General features: G+C 38.9%; 1 protein-coding gene across 10 annotated transcripts in view; it reads right to left on the bottom strand.

Moving 5' to 3' along the window:
* The window catches only part of CDC42BPB (CDC42 binding protein kinase beta), a 93,785-nt gene that overhangs the window by 6,622 nt on the left and 68,943 nt on the right, over positions 1 to 18,220 (bottom strand). For 4 of the 10 annotated variants that reach the window (XM_027637635.1, XM_027637639.1, XM_027637637.1 and 1 more), the window contains exons 22-30: positions 15,995 to 16,084; positions 15,483 to 15,572; positions 14,983 to 15,088; positions 12,498 to 12,634; positions 11,780 to 11,919; positions 10,140 to 10,221; positions 6,708 to 6,924; positions 6,256 to 6,318; positions 2,313 to 2,909 (exon numbers count right to left, since the gene is read on the bottom strand). In XM_027637635.1, coding sequence (XP_027493436.1) covers positions 2,313 to 2,909; positions 6,256 to 6,318; positions 6,708 to 6,924; positions 10,140 to 10,221; positions 11,780 to 11,919; positions 12,498 to 12,634; positions 14,983 to 15,088; positions 15,483 to 15,572; positions 15,995 to 16,084 — 1,522 coding nt within the window. Of the gene's footprint in view, positions 1 to 2,312; positions 2,910 to 6,255; positions 6,319 to 6,707; positions 6,925 to 10,139; positions 10,222 to 11,779; positions 11,920 to 12,497; positions 12,635 to 14,982; positions 15,089 to 15,482; positions 15,573 to 15,994; positions 16,085 to 17,150; positions 17,202 to 18,220 lie in introns of all 10 variants that reach the window. The other 6 variants (XM_027637638.1, XM_027637641.1, XM_027637642.1 and 3 more) reach the window with 4 other exon arrangements.

The raw sequence follows: 18,220 nt of genomic DNA, 5'->3' as shown, positions 1-18,220 counted from the left end.
TGTTCTGATGTAAAGAGCAGTTACTAGAAACTTAAGGGATTTAATAGAGAAGAGATGCTTCAATAAGCAAAATGAAAATAACCCAAAAGACACTAAACACATCACAAAATCTTCTCAGAAAAACTGAAGTAAGGTGTGGTGCTAGTATTAAATTCATTCACACAAAGCCTTGGACAGCTATCACATATATGTATCACAAAAACAATTTATGGTCAAGTGTTTATTACATGGGGTCACAGTTTGCTTGGATGTTCAAATCAAGGGAGAGAACCAAGTATCAGGCAGAAACACCAACTGCTTCTGCCTGACCAGCTTGTAGCCAAGGCTGGCACTTGCGAGAGTCAGAGCTGATGAGCTAGACCAGATCTTGACTGGTTCCCAGTGAGACATGTCAGTGTCTGCACTGGGCTTGCCCAGGCTACAGCCTCAAGACCTGCTGGCTCCAACGCTTTGCACTAGGTTGCACTTGAGCCAAGCAGCCCCATGACACCTGCACTGACTCAGCACAGAACCAAGCTGGTGTAGCAGCAACCCAGACAGGCCACCTGGGATAACAGAGCTGTGTGAGTGCAGCCCCTGTCCTCTCCATGTGTGAGGGCACCAAATGCCCCAGAGACAAATTCTCTGCTGTACCCTTAAACCTCTGTACATGGTGCTTTACCACAGTAGAAACCATAACAGGGGGAGAATCATTTCCACTTCAATGATCTCTCCTATGAACGCAGATCGAGAAAGTTGGGGTTGTTCAGCCTAGGGAAGAGAAGGCTCCAGGGAGACCTTAAAGCATCTTTCAGTACCTACAGGGACTACAAGCAAGCTGGAGAGGGACTTTTTATGCAGGTATGGAGTGATAGGATGTAGAGTAATGGCTTTAAATTGAGAGGGGGTTTAGATTGGATATTAGGAAGAAATTCTTTCCTGGCAGGCACTCAAACAGGTTGCTCAGAGAAGCTGTGGAAGAAGCTGCTCCATCCCTGGAAGTGCTGAAGGCCAGGCTGGGTGGGGCTTTCAGAAACTTGGTCTAGTAGAAGGTGTCTCTGCCCATGGCTGGAGAGTTGGAACTAGATGATCTTAAAGATTCCTTCCAACCCAAACCATTCTGTAATTTTATGACCTCTTGATGGGAAAGTTAAAAAAAGCCACCATCACTAGTGACAGGCACCAGGACTGAGAACGGAGGACAAGCCTAATGAAAAGGGAAGTAATCCAGGTTCCTTTGGCAGCGAAAAATGTTGCTCTTTCTACAAAAACAGCCCTAGGCCAGTGCCACTCAGGATTGCACATACAAGAAGGTTATAACAAACACTTCTAATAATAACAGACGAGACCATTACCTAGCAAGTCTAGTTTGCTGAAATGCAAAAAACTGTAAAGCTGATTAAGGAAAAGGAAACATTAGTTTTAGCTAATGGTGTTTTAAAGTAAATTTGCCACTACATTGTTTCCTTGGGCCTTTCCTTCAGACTTCTGTACAAAACTAGGTCAGTGTAAAGCAAGCAAACAATTTCAGTCCAAGACAATTAAAATTAAACAAACTGCTATTAGGGCCTGGCCTGATCAAACCAACATGCACCTAACTCCTTGCTGCACTGTTTAAACAAAAAGCTATTTCTTGCCTTCAATCATTCAAAAATTTTTAATTGCTATTTGAGCTCCAAATAGAAATCCCAGTTTTATCATCAACTGCTTTGACTACTGAATACTGAAAAATGCTCTGCATGTAACCTCTATCCTACCTAGCTGATAAATCAATGCTCCTGAAACACATTGAAAAATTATCCTCCACCTACATTATTTTTGGAAATTCTCCCCCTAAAAAATAAAGCCAAAAGGAGAAAAAGTACTACCAGTTCTGCCAAAATTAGTATTTTTACGTCTTGTTATCTTCATGAACCTTTAGAGTTGCAGTTACATTTCTTCTTCAACTTTCTATTGTACTTTGAGTACAGGACACAGAAGACATCCTATGGACAACTAGACATTTACACTCTCTAGGGGAACAAAAATCTTTATAGAATTTCACAGACAGGTAGTCTTGCACTGTACTGCATCCAGGATTACTCTCTGTAGAAGTTATTTTGCATTCTGCTATTTATTCTCTGTGTCCTGAACAAGACAGAGCTTTTCTTGCAGCATCCAGGATCTCCACATCCAAAACTACCACCAGGAAGACCTTATGTGTCTGTTAACTCATCAAAACTTAAACTGTAGATATTCAAAGACAAACCGAAGCAAAATTGAATACAATGCTGACTATTTTTAGACAAGTAAAGCAGCAACAGGGATATGGCAACAGAAAAACATATACATACTACAGGCAACAGGAGTTGCAGGCCACATTAGTTCCTGCATGCGTGACCTTCGACCTTGCGAATCGACGTATACTCCCATATGGCTGAAGCAAAGCAGGTATTCCTCATTACTGAGCTCCACAGCACAAAGGGCATCAAAAGACTGCTGTGAGAGGAAGATAAGCGAGGGGTCATTAGGATTTACCAGGTTTATAGATTGTCCATCTCCCTGGATGGTCAACAGAGAGAACCCAGACTGGTAGCCAACACAGAGCTTGTCCTTGAACACTGTCATCCACTGTACAATTCCCGGAGCCTGAATTTCACTGAATTTTTTGTGGAAAGGTTTAGTTCTGTGAATTTCATAGCAAAAAACCTGTCGCTTGACAGCCACAAACAAACAAGTAGAAGAACTCTTCTTTAGTGTTCCAGTTGTAATCAATTGGCAGCCTTTAGTTTCTGCAAGCTTAATGTCAAAGTTCCCTTCTGACCCATCCAGAGAGGCCCAGGGGTAAAGGTGGACGTGATGGTTCCGACCACAGATGAGGATGATAATTTTCTCTTTGGGAGCAAGCTCTATCTGGTACACCTTCTTGCAGTCAGCAGCTCGGACTATCACTGCAAAGGAAACAAGAGATGCCGTAAGTTAAACAGGAAAAAGCATAAGGCCTGGAAACACTGCAGTATTACACAGTGATGTCTGAAAATGAATCTAAACACAGACATGTACCAGGTGAGGAAGAGCACTTATTACACGTGTTCAATCTCTGTTATTAATTCAGAGAGCAAACAATGAAGCAATTTATCATTTATTGATAAAAAGTCTCAACAACACTTTGTGGGAAAAGGATGCTTAACATGTGGGATAAATGGAGAAATTTTTTTATATAATTTTTATATAATATCATGTGTACAGTGTCAGATACCACATTTTCTAAAATGGGTCCCCCATTCAGGAAAACATCGGCATCTTCAGTAAATTTTAGAGGAAGACCAAATTAGCAGAATACAATGAGAAGAAATATAAAGTATTTAATGCTGATAACTGAGGAAATAAAATGCAGGCAGATCTCTCAGCCAGATAAAAAAGCAGTACAGTAAGTGAGTGTAAAACACCTATACGGAAAGGCAAAAAATGCTGTGATGGGGAAAGGATAAGAAGGAATGGGCTTAAGCTGCAGGAAAAGAGGTTTAGAACAGGCACCAGAAAAAGCTACCCAACAGTAAGGACTAGTTAGGCTGCCAATGGCAGCTGGGGAGTTTCACTGTTTGAAGCATTTTTTTAAAGCTGGGTTAGAGGCAGCTAAGGGGGTTAGGTACAAGGTGTTCTTCTTTTGGGATTGTGGCTGTACAAGCACTTTCAGGAATGCCGTGAGTATTTCATGGAGTACAAATAGACGAGAATAATAATCATAAGCCAACTATATCAAATTATAACTAATTTTCTGTTAGCTGAATGCATTAAGAGTATTTGTAAATGATAATTAACAAAAAAAAAGAGAAATATTAACTTGAAATTATATGCCATTTTTTCAGTAATAGTTGAGTAACGTAGCCAAGTTACCAAATTCTGTAAACTTGGTAACAAGACTTTGGCTGTTTAGATCACAAAGCCAAGTGCTGTTGTGGCATCCCCCCACTTGCACAAACAGATGATATGTCTGAAGAAATTCTATGAAATAACCAGCTGTTGGAACTTTGCCAGAGAGAAAAGATTTTTTTTTCTAGCTCCAACTCTACCTTATTTGTCAAGAATTAAGTGGTCTTCTGAACAAAGACCTTTGATATAAACATCTGGCAGTTAATTAACACTGAAAATTACAAATGCCATAAAATGAAAAAGAGATTACCATTCATAAGAATGCTATTAGCACACAGAACTGGCCATAGAAAACTCCTGCTAAATATCATTTACCTTTAAACCAAAATTGACAATTCATTTTCACATTTACACATGACACGGTGATGCAGATAATTGTTCCTTTATGAAATAACCTTTCAAATTAAATGTACAATTTTCTTTAACGCAGGAAGCTGTACTGGAATCTCTGGAATTATCTGCATCTCAAGTTATGTTTATATCTAACTACTCAGAGAATGGTGACCACTGGAAGCTTACTCAAAGGAATGGCATTCATTACTCCTAAAAAGAATTTCAAATATCTGCTGTCTCCATGTATAAAGCAGTTTCTCCTGGAACTGGGCAATGTCTTATTCTAAACAAGATGAAGCAATAACATTTTGCTTTTTGACTTAAAATTACATCCCTGATGTAATTTAATTTTGGAAGTCAAAGGAATTAAAAACCTGTATTCATTACTCTATTTTTACATTGAAATGCAAGTTTTAGCATGACTAAAATACCACTTTCAAATAGCCACATACTAAATCATGTTGAAAAAGGAAATCAAGGAAATCAGTGATAAGACCAGCCCTCAGGAATCATAGAATCACAGAATCAGCTGTGTTGGAAGGGACCTCTGAGATCATCAAGTCCAACCCTTGATCCACCATCGCCGTGGTTACCAGACCATGGCACTAAGTGCCACATCCAGTCTCATCTTAAAAACCTCCAGGGATGGAGAATCCACCACTTCCCTGGGCAGCCCATTCCAGTGCCTGATTAACTTTTCTGTAAAGAATTTCTTCCTAATATCCAACCTAAACCTCCCCTGGCACAGCTTAAGACCATGCCCTCTTGTCTTGCTGATAATTGCCTGCCAACCCCCACCTGGCTACAACCTCCTGTCAGGGAGTTGTAGAGAGTGATGAGGTCTCCCCTGAGCCTCCTCTTCTCCAGGCTGAACCTTAGCTACCTCTGTCTCTCCTCATAGGACTTGTGCTCAAGTCCTTCACCAGCCTCATTGCTCTTCTCTGGACCTGCTCCAGCACTTAAAATATCCTTCCTGAATCTCTGACCCAGAAGACAAGGGAAGAGGAAGACTTTCCATTGGTAAAGGAGGATTGGGTTAGAGATCACCTAGGCAGCCCTGACTTCTACAAGTCCATGGGCCCTGAGGGGATGCATCCATCAACACTGGGGGAGCTGACAGACACCATAGCAGGGCCACTCATGATTACTGTTGAAAGGTTGTTATGATCAGGAAAGGTGCCCACGGACTGGAAGAAAGGAAATGTCACCCCTTTCTTTAAAAAGGGCAAGAAGGAGGACCCAGGGAACTATCAGCCAGTCAGCCTCCTGCAATCTGGAGAAGAACCCTAGGCACCAGTACAGCCTGGGGGCCAACCTCCTGGAAACAGCTGTGTGGAGAACAACTGGGGGACACTGCTGGACAACAACCTGTCCACAAGCCAGCAGTGTGCCCTTGTAGCCCAGAAGGCCAAAAAAATCCTGGGATACATTATGAAGAGCATCACCAGCAGGTCAAGGAGGGAATGGACACTGTGAGTCTTCAGAAAGAACTTCAGACCACACTAATCCCATTTTTCCCTAAGCAGAAGGCAAAGTGCACTAAGAACAGGAAGGAAAAAGCAGGTTCAGGATGAAGCATGGAGTTAAGGAAATAGATGATGGAAGGGAGCAAGGAAGCACTTGGCCATCATTGGTGTGAAAGAGAATGTGAGTGGTTGTCACATTTCTGGAAGAAACAGACAATGAGAGATGGAGGCTTTGATGGAAAGTCTACAAACTCTGTGTGTGCTGTGCATGCTCTGGGTCCTCAGACATTTTGCTACCTGCTGTGGGAACATAGTTAAGGTGAGAATGTGTCAGAATATGCCCAGTAACTCATCCCTTTAATTTCAGCCAGTCAACTGAATGTAATGATAATGACCAAATTAGTGCTTATATCTCACATTCACTCTTCCTTCTCATCAATTAAGTGAGTGCTTAATACTCACTACACATGAAAGGCTGTTGAGCAACCTATATTACAGCAGCACTAAAAGTTATGGAGCTCATTATTCTGTATGTAATTACTGCATGCATTATGGCCTAACTTACCATCACGGGTCACCTCTATCACATACAGTCCTTCTTCTGAACCAATTGCTATTCTATCTCGATCTAAACCAAGAGAAAAAAAAAAGAGCTATTAATTCAGCTACACTTAATCTTGTCTGTAAAACAGACTGTTTGATTTGAACACCTGAAAAAATTTCTGGACAAACAAGATTTTCAGCAGCAAATCGATTTTGTTCAAGTTCACACAGTCTGTCAAAAGCATGCTATATACCATATTGCTAAAACAACCTGCTAAACAATTAAACAGTATTATTTACCCCAAGTAGATGAAGAAATCTGAATCTCAATGCAAGATTAACATTTTCCCCCATTATTAAATTCCTATGAAGGAGTTCAGCTGAGGAATTTATTTCAAAGTGTCAGTGCTCTCATTATGAAGCATAAAAGCTCCAACAACCCTCACACACTTGTAAAAGTTAAAACAATCATACCTACAATAGCAGCAGCTAAACTTGCTTTAATAAGAGGCAGTGTACTGTCATAGGCTTCTTGTGGAATATGCACAACCTGGTTCCTTAGTCTGTTTTTGTGAAGGATAGACTGCAACCCTTCTAGGATTCCAACCCACTTCCTCTTTTCATTCTCATTTTCCGTCAGGATCAGTAGAGAACAAGACTTTGAAGGCAAACCTAAGAGAGAAGCTGTAACCTTTTAACAGACAGAGAAAGTGAAATTAGCTAGAGTAATAAAAGCCCTTTTTGTCATGCAGAACTGTGACAATAAAATACACTTTTTCATAACAATGCAATGATGTACCTGGGGGGATGGCCAACACAGCTAATACAGCCACAGTGCTTCAAAGAAACAAACTAAAAACAACCACTGCACAAGACACAGTGGTTTTGTTTAAAAGTACTCAGTCTTGCTTATTCATTCTGGATCCTAAAATATGGGCAAGGAATGCTACATTCCTATCCTTCAACAATCAATACATGGCAGTAAAAGGCTCCTTCCTGCTCTGAACTGGAATTTCAGTAGCATACTATAGTTTGTCCTGATCCCTCCTATCCAGGACATTTTAATAACTTATTGAAAGTGACACACGTGCCTTCTGAGCCACATGCATTTAAACCCAAAGGCATTGCTATGATCGGTTCTAGATTTTGATTTTGCTACTTAATTTTCAAAATATTTGTCCAAGGGGAGGAACTCATCATATCTGCATTCAAAGCTCTGGTGGAAAGCAATGTTTGAGACTGCAGTCTGCCTTCTCCTACATGCCCATGTTAAAAGAAAAGCACTATGGCTTCATTTAATTTTCAAGTAAAACATCCTATAGATTTCAAAGCAGAATGCATTCTAAACAGAAAAAAACTATCCAGGAACTTCTGTTGCCTGAAGTATGCACTTACTAATTCTTAATATTAGTTCTGTGTCCTGCATGAAGAGCTTGAAGGGTTTGTGAGACCATGGGAACTATGCTTTCAGTCACAGAAAAAAGTAACAAAAGGTGCAAAAGGGCAAATCTGAAGGCTGTAACATGGATTAACAGACCTTCAGCCTATATGCTTTCGTAAGAAAATCATCATAAAGGTGGATAATGTGGTTATGCAACAGACATATTTCCTGAAAAGAGAGAACTGAACAATAACACTCATGTCAAAGATAAAATATATCTGAAAATAAACCTGGGACAATAGGATATCAAAGACAGGACTCCAGAAGTAAGATGAAGGCAAAGGGAGGTAGGAAAAAAACCAAGTAGTTTGCAATTGTTCACAGCTCTTATTACTCTGCATAGAGTTTTTTCATGTCTAAACTGTAACTAGGCATTATTGTTTTAAAGACAGATGGAGGCATAATGGATAATGTTTCTAAGTTAGAAAACAAAACCAAACCAGACGCCAGCTAAGGTTTTCCCTTTGAAGTACCACCATGTATTACTCCTCTCAGTCTTTTGAAGGTGGCATCTTACATATAGTCAAATGCAGGAAAAAAAGTGAGAAGTCATATGCATATACCTTGCATTATTCATCATACAAAAATCCAGCATTTGCTAGGAAACTCAAGATTTCTTAACTCAAACTGTTAAGCTGTGGAAGCACTCCACTACAGATAATCCTACACTGTTATTAAAAATGTATATTGATGGAAGCACTTAGACTGCAGTATCTAAATGGCAGGACAGCCTAACATCCAGCTTTAAAAACTGGTTGCCAAGTGGAAATGTTGGAGTCTGAGACAAGTTCTTCCTCTTCTTGAATTCATGGGGGGTCAGAGGTGGTCACAGGTCATTTTAGTGTTTGGCAGCATTCTGGTATTGCTTTCTGCCGGTGGAAGATCCAGAAGAAATGAAAATCTGTCTTTGGTGGGCCGCCAATATCATAATGTGTTATGTTATATGGCACATATGAAAGAAGGACTACATTTTTACACAGATTACGTGAAGTAACAGTTTTAACTGTTATGTAGAAGCTACTCTATGTCATTATGCCAGCAAGAAGCAAATCTAGAATTAAATGAAATCGAGAAAAGAGACTTTTGCACCAGATATTAATGGTTTCCAGTTTTAGAAATTTCTTCTTTTGAAGGAGGACATAAAACTAAGAAAAAGAGGTGGACTTTGGCAGCATCTCCTCTGGTATCTAAACAGATTTACTCACACACCAGGCTTCCAGTTAATTTATCAGATCTCTTTAGCAGCGGATAATCTGATCAAACCATGGAGATATTTTGTAATGTCTATCTCTACAAGTATTATTACATGCGGATACTTGACAGAGGCTTTATTTTTTTCTTAGATACTCTTTCAGTTAAAAACTGCAGGCAGAAATTAGAAGCAGCAAGTCAGGCAGTCTAAACTGCATGGATGCCTTGTTCTTAAATGAATGAACCACCATTCTGCATAGCATATTTTCTCTCCTCAGAAGCCCTTTTCCACAGTATTCCACATTTGCTAATTTAAGAAGAGAGCAGGCAGATGGAAATTAAAAAAACAACCAACAAACCCCAAAACAGAAACATGTAAGAGGAAAATTAAGGTAAAGGTAGTAGTAAACTAAAGCATAAAATTCCACTGCAGAAAATAATTCTAGAAAAAAGCAGAAAAGCAAAGACACAGAGGCAGTCAAATACAAAGACATTTCCTAAGTAAAACCCTAAAGAACCAAATGACAGGGACTGCATGTGACTGTCAGCTCTTTGCTTTCCATGTTTCACTGACTTGATTCTAAATGACTGAGGATCAGAGATGCTGAAAACAGTGAGTTTCTGTATTCAAATGCAAGGGATTATAGATACTGGCTACTATGTATTCTGCTCTAAATTTTAAAATTCCAGATTAAATGCAATTCACATAAAACCTAGGAAAGACGTTCCTGTTGTTAACAACTAAATACAACATTCAGATAGAACATAAATCAGAGGATATTTTAACTCAGCTAATTATTTTCTCTTATTTTATTTTTTTCTACTGTACTTAAATACGTAATTAAAGAAACTGAAATTTCAAATGTATTTCTTAAATACAAGATAATACACAGCAGACTAGAATCAATGAGCACAACCCAGCTTCAGAATATTCTATTACAGCATCAGTTCCTAAAGCAAGAGTCCAAAGCTAAGCAAGAAATAACAGAATCTGGTAATACCAATGCAAGAAGAGACAAAACATACTGAATTATAATCAAGAAAATAAAAAAGCCAAACTTTATATACAAGGAAGCAGTGAAAGAAGGAGAACTTTTTTCTTTACAGTTCAGATATGAGTACCACCATATTGTTCCTCTACACAGCAGCCCTTGTAAATTCCTACACTTCTGCATAATTCAATCAACATTAAATATAGATAATGTATGCCATTCTCAAAACAAAACACTGGTATTCAACTTGCATTTTCTTCATGAGTAAATTGGTTGCCATACCCTGAATATACAAGGGATGTCTTTACGAGTTGCATGTATTACATCCGACGCTAGGACAGAGCTCACACAAAAATCTTCATCTCTAGTAAGAAAGAGAGCAAGAGAATTACATACAAGAACACACTAACATTATTCAGCATCATCTAATTGGTATCACCACTCTTTCAATAGGCTGCCATCTCCTAACACCGCACAGAGGTCACAACTGCCATCACTGCTTTGTTATGCTCTAACCATCCTTGACCCAAACAACTCACAAGCTTCAGTTATGTTTCTACAGCATTTGGTAACTCAGTCCACCTGAAGTTAAGTGGGGTGGCTTTGTGTAGTTTTGGTGTACCAACCACACCTATTCTACAATTAGAAGCAAGAATATTGCTCTTCCAGCCCAGCAGACACATTAGAAATGAATAATTCATACCTCAATGTGTAGCAAGAGAGGGGCCTTTGGAAAAAAAGAAAAATCACATAAAAAGCTCTTGGCAACATAATTATAGTTTGTGGGATTCAAATAAGGGTTTTCAAAACAGCTAGATTTTATTCTCTATTACAGTAAAATAAACAGACATCAGAACAACTTTTGCATTTCAGAGTGCTCCACCCCAGAGGGCTTGTCTACACAAGCCTTTTTAAACTGAATTTGACCAAGTTGATCACCATAATTGCCAATTTTAGTGCAAAGATGACACTAATGTCTGAAACTTGCCCATGATAAAATTCATAGCTGTGGTGGTTAACATCTATTAAAAACATCTAAGAATCCTCAGAAGACAGCCTCAAAGAGGTAGCTACAATAAGCAGATAAAGGATGGGACAGTTGGTATAATATCTGGCTGAGTTGCTTCAAGCAATGTACTGATGTGAATGCTGCTATTTGCAATACTTCCACGTTTCTGCTCCCACTGCCAGCATGTCAGAGAGCTGACACTGACAGTTCTCAGTGACTGTGAGAACAGCACAGCAGTACTGGTGCAACCCCACACTACTACTGTCTGGAAAAAATATAAATCAAGGTGCCTGTGAATGCAAACTTTATATTCAACAGAGATACAAAGGTGCTGTAACATTAAAAGGTATTACACTTTCTTGATATTTCCATAAATTTTAATAAAAAACCCTCTTGGTTACTCTGATCACTGTAAGTCTCAGATCTTTTGTAGACAGTGTTCAGTGGTTCAAATGATTCCCCATGAAATAATAACTCCTGTGAGATGGCAGGGTCAGAGCCATTTGCAGTGTAAATTAGCTGATACTCTTCTGCAGACTGCTTCAGTTTTTCTAATATTGCTGAAATTATTTGCTATGGGATGATCTGTGACTCAATGTTGAGGTCAGAGTGCACGGGAAAAGCAATCTGCCAAGTACATTTGCTTCCCACAGATGCCTATGGAAGTCTAGAAAGAAGCATGCTAATACTGTAAATATTGGTGACTGTACTATAAGTGACTACAGAGTCATTTAAGTGACTTCTTGCTGAGCCCAATCTATCAGCCTAAACTTAGCTGCAGTCTATATACAGAACACACATATCTTCTCAGACCAGAGCTGTCATAATGTTATAGCTTCTTGTGTACTATAAATAAATACCACTGTTAAGAAAAAAGTACAGAGGATTTTTGCTCTGTCATAATAATACAAACCTGAGATCCAAGACTTGACTTGCCACAACTCCAGGTTGAGTGGATTTTCCTTCAGGCACATCATATAAGAAGAGTTTACAGTCACAGACAACTGCATAAGCCCTCTGCCACCCCTTCTTAACTCCTGTAGGCTTTGGGACCTGCGTATAAATAACTGATTGCTTATTAAATGTAAGCACATGTAGTAGACACAGAGAGCAAGACATTTAGAAAAGATTATACTAAGATCAATGGAATTAGAACACATTCTACTTGCCCTTCAAAATAGTATGAAAAATGTCAAGTAATCAAGCAATCATTTCTCCTCTCTTAAGTTCAACCACTCCTTGTTACAGTTTAATAAATATATTCAGGCTTGTATAAAGGTATTAGGCTTGTATACTGCACGAATGCCAAAATGGTAGCACAGTTTACCTTTTATATTGTGTTTACATCAACAATGACAGAAATTCTTTCTTAAACCATTCTTTTTTTCCCCCTTGCTGCTTATGAACATTGTAACTACTAATCTACTGACCTTCAGCTCTTGTAGTAAAACCAAGTGTTTCTCCCACATCTAAAGCAACAAAGGTTAAATAAGTTACACAGATGGCACGCAAAGCCTTAGGGCTTTAGCACTATTTAGGTGATCTGTTTAAACATACTTAGAGGTTCCAAGCTGCATAGCTGTAAGTGAAGTTTAGTATTCTTCTCTTGTCCAAGAACAAAAGACTGTTACCTTGACATAACCTTTATAGGCGGTTCCTATTCCTCTTTGTACATCTACTCCAAGAGGCCTTTTGGCTTGCTCAGGGGGTATAGGGCAGACCTGAGGTGCACTATCCTTGCAGGAAACATGGCATGCAAATGAACACACTAAGTACAAAAGAGAAAATTCACAGTGAAATGCATGTATGAGTCAACAGGTGATTAATGTAGTCTACACTCAGCAAATTAATTAATCACACTGAAACTGGCAAACAGCTCACTTGCCCTAGTTCACTACGCTGAAGGAGTGAACACACCTAGATATTGTGTGAGACTCTCCAAAGCTCATTTATTTCCTCTTTTTAGCCTATTACATCCACAAAGGGCAGGAACTGAGTTCACCTTTCAAGGAAATGGAGTTTGGCAACCTCACTGACATTAAGCACCAACCAGTGACAGAAGAGAAACAGTATTAGTAAAGGAGGAATAAAAATTACAGGATAGTGATAATAGGTGTTTAATTTGATCCAAATATGCAAGGATACTGCAAAGACAAAGTAAAACTAAATCAACTAAAAAGACAGAAAGGGTTAAACTATTAAACACAAGATACAGACTTGAAAGCATAAATGAAATAGAAACAAAGGACAAGGACTGAAATACTGCATGAAAATGGCACATATTGCCCAGAGGTCAAATAAGTTCAAATAAGCAGCAAACATCTATACTAGTAATTGCATGCTTTCTTACCATTTGCACCACTTTGTACCTCTTTATGCTGCACCAGTAAGGGACAAAGGTCTTTATTGTCTCTTGCCTATAGAGCACTTCATACAGAAGCAGTACACACAAAAAACTCATATGCCATTTTACATGAGACAGACTATAGGAACTGCAGAATGAGTTAATGTGTTATACTGAGGCATTCAACTCACAGCTTATTGGCCAGATCTTTCCACAGAGATTCTGCTTAGTTTGTCCTAGCTACCCTGTTTCTACCAGCAGGCTTGGGAAGGCAGCAGAAGGGCACACCACTCTGATCTATCCTGTGTTTCTTTCTAACCATATTCTCAGAAGTGGGAATCTGGCAGCTATCCTAGGTACCTTTAGTCCTGTAATTATGAAGTGTCAAAGGATTCCAAAAAACCTGGAAACAGCCTGCTTCTGCTAAAGCCACAGATGGGCAACAAACCTCCTCCTCATGATGCCTGAGGGAAGAGACAGCAGAGAAGGTAGCCCCGAGCAGGCTGCCTGGCTTCTTCTTTGAGCTACTGTCTGCTCCCAAGAAGGCAGAGGTTACCAAAAAGTCCTACATGCAAAGTACTGTAGGTGCTCCCCAAGACCAGGTAATAAACTCAGCTCTTCGAGGAGGTATCATAACTATTTGGGACTGTGCATATCAAGGCACAGCAGTTGTGGAATAGGGAAAATCCACAGGATATAGTCACTTTCAAAGGCCTCTGGAAGTGTAGCTGTATTTTACCATAGTCTCCAGCACTAAAAAGAGGAGGAATTGGGAAAAGCAAGTGATTGAGAGTAGAACATGGCAAAGTTTTGTTCTACTGGAATCATCTCTATTCTTATGTGAATGTGATTCCAGTTTTTTCTGTAGCTATTAATATCTGCTGTGGAATAGGCAAACTGGAAAACTAATGATGCAGAGCTTAATCAAAACACGAGACAAAAAGAAGAGTGAAGCTGATAGCTACACTAAGGGAAAAAGACAGTTTCAAGCTTGTAGAAAGAGATGCAAAACAAAAGTTCAGAACTGTCAGCAACAGGAGACAAAAGGCAGCCCCAGGGCAAGTGCTGGCAGAGTGATAGGTCCTCCTGGGGAAGAACTGCCACCAGAAGATCTGCCAGGAAAAAAAGCCCTGAAGGGCAGATGAGGCAATCTAAATGTGATACTGAGGGTGTCAGTGGAGAGGGTGTCACTAGCAAGAACTAAGCTGGGCACAGAAATAAGGTTATTTATACTGTAGTGCCTTCATCGGATTTGTGACCTATTTAACTGAGTTCATGTGTCCAATTAAGATACAGTAAATATTTTCAAATAAAAATACCTCCCTATACTTGAACACAGAATTCAGTAGTGACACGTGCATCAGATAAAGCATTTTAAATAAAACCAATGGACAGAAAGACAAGCTACAGATGAAATAATCTAGCAAATGGTCCTCTCAACATTCAGGGTTTATGATTAGGATAACATAAAATAGACATAATCAGATCATTCCCGTAGTCTTCTCTACTACAGCAACAGAAACCAGTCCTGCCTTCCCCGCCCCCTCCTTCACACTGTAACAGCACTAATGGTAGCAGAATTAATTAGCAATATGAAATCATACATCATCATCATACTTCTAAAGGGATGTAAAAGAAAGGAGAACCATTCAGTGGCAGTCGCCCCTTTCTTTCATTCCCTCCCCAAAGAAATGGTTGCCTTCAAATACATTAGTGTTTTGGGATGCTTTTCGAGGGACTTGCTGAAAACATAAAAAGTTTCACTGACTCACCGTCACAGGCATAACCTTGTCGAACTAATCCCACCATAAGAGAGGTGCAATGACTACACTGAGTAGGGCTTGTGAATGACTTGATATTGAGCTGGTGAGCTTTAGGCTGAAAGATACATTCAGGATAAAAAATAACTTCATTTTCTGGGCTTAGGTAATGCAAGCACCTCCCTTCACCCACCCTGTATCAGTGCGCACATTCTGAAACCTGGGCTTCTTTTATGTAAGTGCAGCTTGTAAAAGGTGCTGCAGAAAACAATAACAGTTTTATTTCCAACTGCAAAAGATACTCAAACCCAAACCTACAACAATTTTTTATCATCCCCTACAACAAAACAAACCCCATCCACATGCATTTGGAAACATTTGATTAAAAACACAGACCTAACAAACACACATATGACAAACCCAAACAGGACAAGAACAAACACAGAGGGTTAATTTATAGATTATACTTTTTTCCTTTGTTCTTTAGAATAAGGTCAGCACAGTCCCCCTACCTTTGGTACAGCTAGAGAAATGGACTGAATGGTGGGGGAAGGAGCAGCAGGCATCCTCTGAAGCCGAATTGGTTCCTGAATCACAAGAAACTGTAATTGAGCAAAATAAGGCTTCAAGAATTTGTTTCAAGATTGGGGTAGCAAAGCTTATTGTCTTCTGATTTTTTTTATTTTTTTGAATATGATCAAAAATTTAATTGTCGTAAACATCACCATTCTGATTTAATAGAAACAGATTGTGTTTTAAAGCACTCACAGGAAAGCCTGCAGACTAACAAATAAGCAGCAATACAGAAAACATGAAAATGAGGTACATCAACATACAGAAAGGCAGTGAAAAGGTTTCATTTGCAACTGTCTTCAAAGCAGGTGAAATTAACACTGAGACATTGCAAATAAGCAGCATTCAATCCTGTTTCTTCATGATGAATGCTGCAATATGTATTTTTGTGAACAAGACAGAGAGACTTTCTGGTGAATTACTCTTCAGGGTAAAATAACAGCTTTCTTACTTCTTGTTGTTGCTCTGCAGTTACAACTGAAGTAGATGGTGAAACTTCTGACTTAGGACCCTGCATTTCCTGCTCACTAATAGAGCTGGTCTGCAAAAGCAACAGCAAACATGTTAGATTAGATACCACGTATCTGAATGAAGCATTCTCACAAAAACAAAATGGAAACAAAACCCAGTGTTGGTTTCTAGATGAAATACACAAACATCTAACAACCTTCCACTCTGAAAAAAGATCTTTTCTCAAAACAAACCCTGCCACCTGATGGAAAAGCTGGGAGTACTGAAGTGCAAAACCTCATAGCAGGCAGCTACAATGCTGCAAGTCATCTTCTCACAGCAAGGCTGTGTCTAATCTCTTGCATGCAGGTATGGAAAAATGTTTGAGAAGCCTCGAAATCATCCCTAAAATAGCTGATTTCTCATGGTAGTTTACTACACTAGGATTTTTCTAGCACACAGCAGCCGGAAAGTCTGCCACAAGAAAAATTCTTAAAGTAGTAACACTCAATCTTTAAAAAAGTTGTTTAAAAATGTTTACTTAATCACAGTGTCTTACATTTCACTAAAATTTAAGACTAGCATCCATTACAAGCCATCTATTAATTTCACACTTAAATTAGCAACTACTAATTGCCAGCACAAGGGGGAAGTATGCTACAATTCCAGAGCTAAAGCAGCTGGGTGTGGAAGTAGGATTCTGCATTACTGTACTCTGAGGAAATCATAAAAACCATGATTAACAAACATCAGATTAGACTTCACATCAGTGATGTAATTAGCACTAAAGGCAACAAGTAATGAATCACTCACTTCCCAGCCAGTTTAGACAGGAAGAAGCTTCGCTCAAGTTCAGTTAGCTCACTAAATATGTTCAGATACTTGTTATTTTTGTGTTGTTATGAACTGATCGGTAGGGCTGGGCCATTTAAGATCAAATTGTACCATTATGTAATATGAACAATTTCAAAATGCTAAGTGTGATTCAGCTTTAGCCATATAGATAGTCAAACTATAAAACAAGTAAGCCTCTAAAGAGGTTTAGTGGATTAAGTTACAGAGAAATTAAGGAAGCACAATATCTAATTTTAGAGGGCCATTTTTACTATGACAGGTCACAACAAAATAAGGACACAAAACTACTATCAAAAACTTACTTCTTCCCAAAAGGCTAGCAGAGAAGATGTAGACGAAGAAGAAACAGAATCCTTTGTTGTAACAGATATGAGGGATAAAAACGATTGCTTATCACCCATAGGAAAACTTCAGATGGAATATTAGTTGGCTAACTAAATATTTATGTTTATTCAAACTAAATTAACCCCAGTGCAGATGATACAAACTATCTTTATAAGTACATGTGAAAAAAAATTTGTCAAGTCATTAAGTCATTAAGTACAGTATCACCAATTTTAATGTAATTAATCAGAAAAATGCCACCTGCATTTTCACAGAGACTATGTACTTATTTCAGGATCTGTAGAATGGAATCTTGTTTAGTTACGGGCTTGATATTCTACACGTTACTTTTTTAAGTATATTGGTACTTTTTAAAGCAATGTTTCCAAATATCAAGGTCAGTAGATAAAAGTTATTATTGAGATAGTAGCATATATCATGTTTCTCTCTCTTCCCTCCACCTCATCCATACAGCACATCTAAGAAAGTCAGCACTGACATTCTGTGGCTGGGAACAGCATATACACAAATTGTATGCAAATATCACAGCATGCCCATAGGTTTTAACCTGAGCCCCCTTAACTCCGCTTCATAAACAGATTATTCTCTCCAGTTCAAGCTCTTGGTTTTATCCTTAACTGTCTATGCTTTGCAAAATAACATTTAAAAAAAAATCCCAGAAAAATCTCCACGGATCAAGAGTTCATGAAGTAAGGAAATGTGATTCAATGTTGCATTTAACAGCTGCTTCCTCGGGGAATGCACAAATCATTTAAAGTGAAACGCCTACTTGGAGCTGTGATTTGTATGATTAGTTTTCTAAGGATCACAGGGTGTGTCACGATAAACTTATTATACAAACATCTGTGGGTCCTCTGATTCTCTTCCCAGCTCCTTCTACTCTAACCACTCCATTAAGATCTGAAGCCAACAATTTTACATATCTGTTTAAACACTCCTTGAACTGTGTGAACACTCTTCCTTGTAATAATCAGCATCTTCCAACTGCAAAGCATTTAATCCCTTATTTGTAACAGGGTGTGCCAGC

The sequence above is a fragment of the Corapipo altera genome, unplaced genomic scaffold (genome assembly GCF_003945725.1).
Source record: "Corapipo altera isolate COAL_440 unplaced genomic scaffold, ASM394572v1 23, whole genome shotgun sequence".
Lineage (NCBI taxonomy): Eukaryota > Metazoa > Chordata > Aves > Passeriformes > Pipridae > Corapipo > Corapipo altera.
Note: the sequence above shows the minus strand (reverse complement) of the source record. Positions and strands in the feature narration are given on the sequence as shown.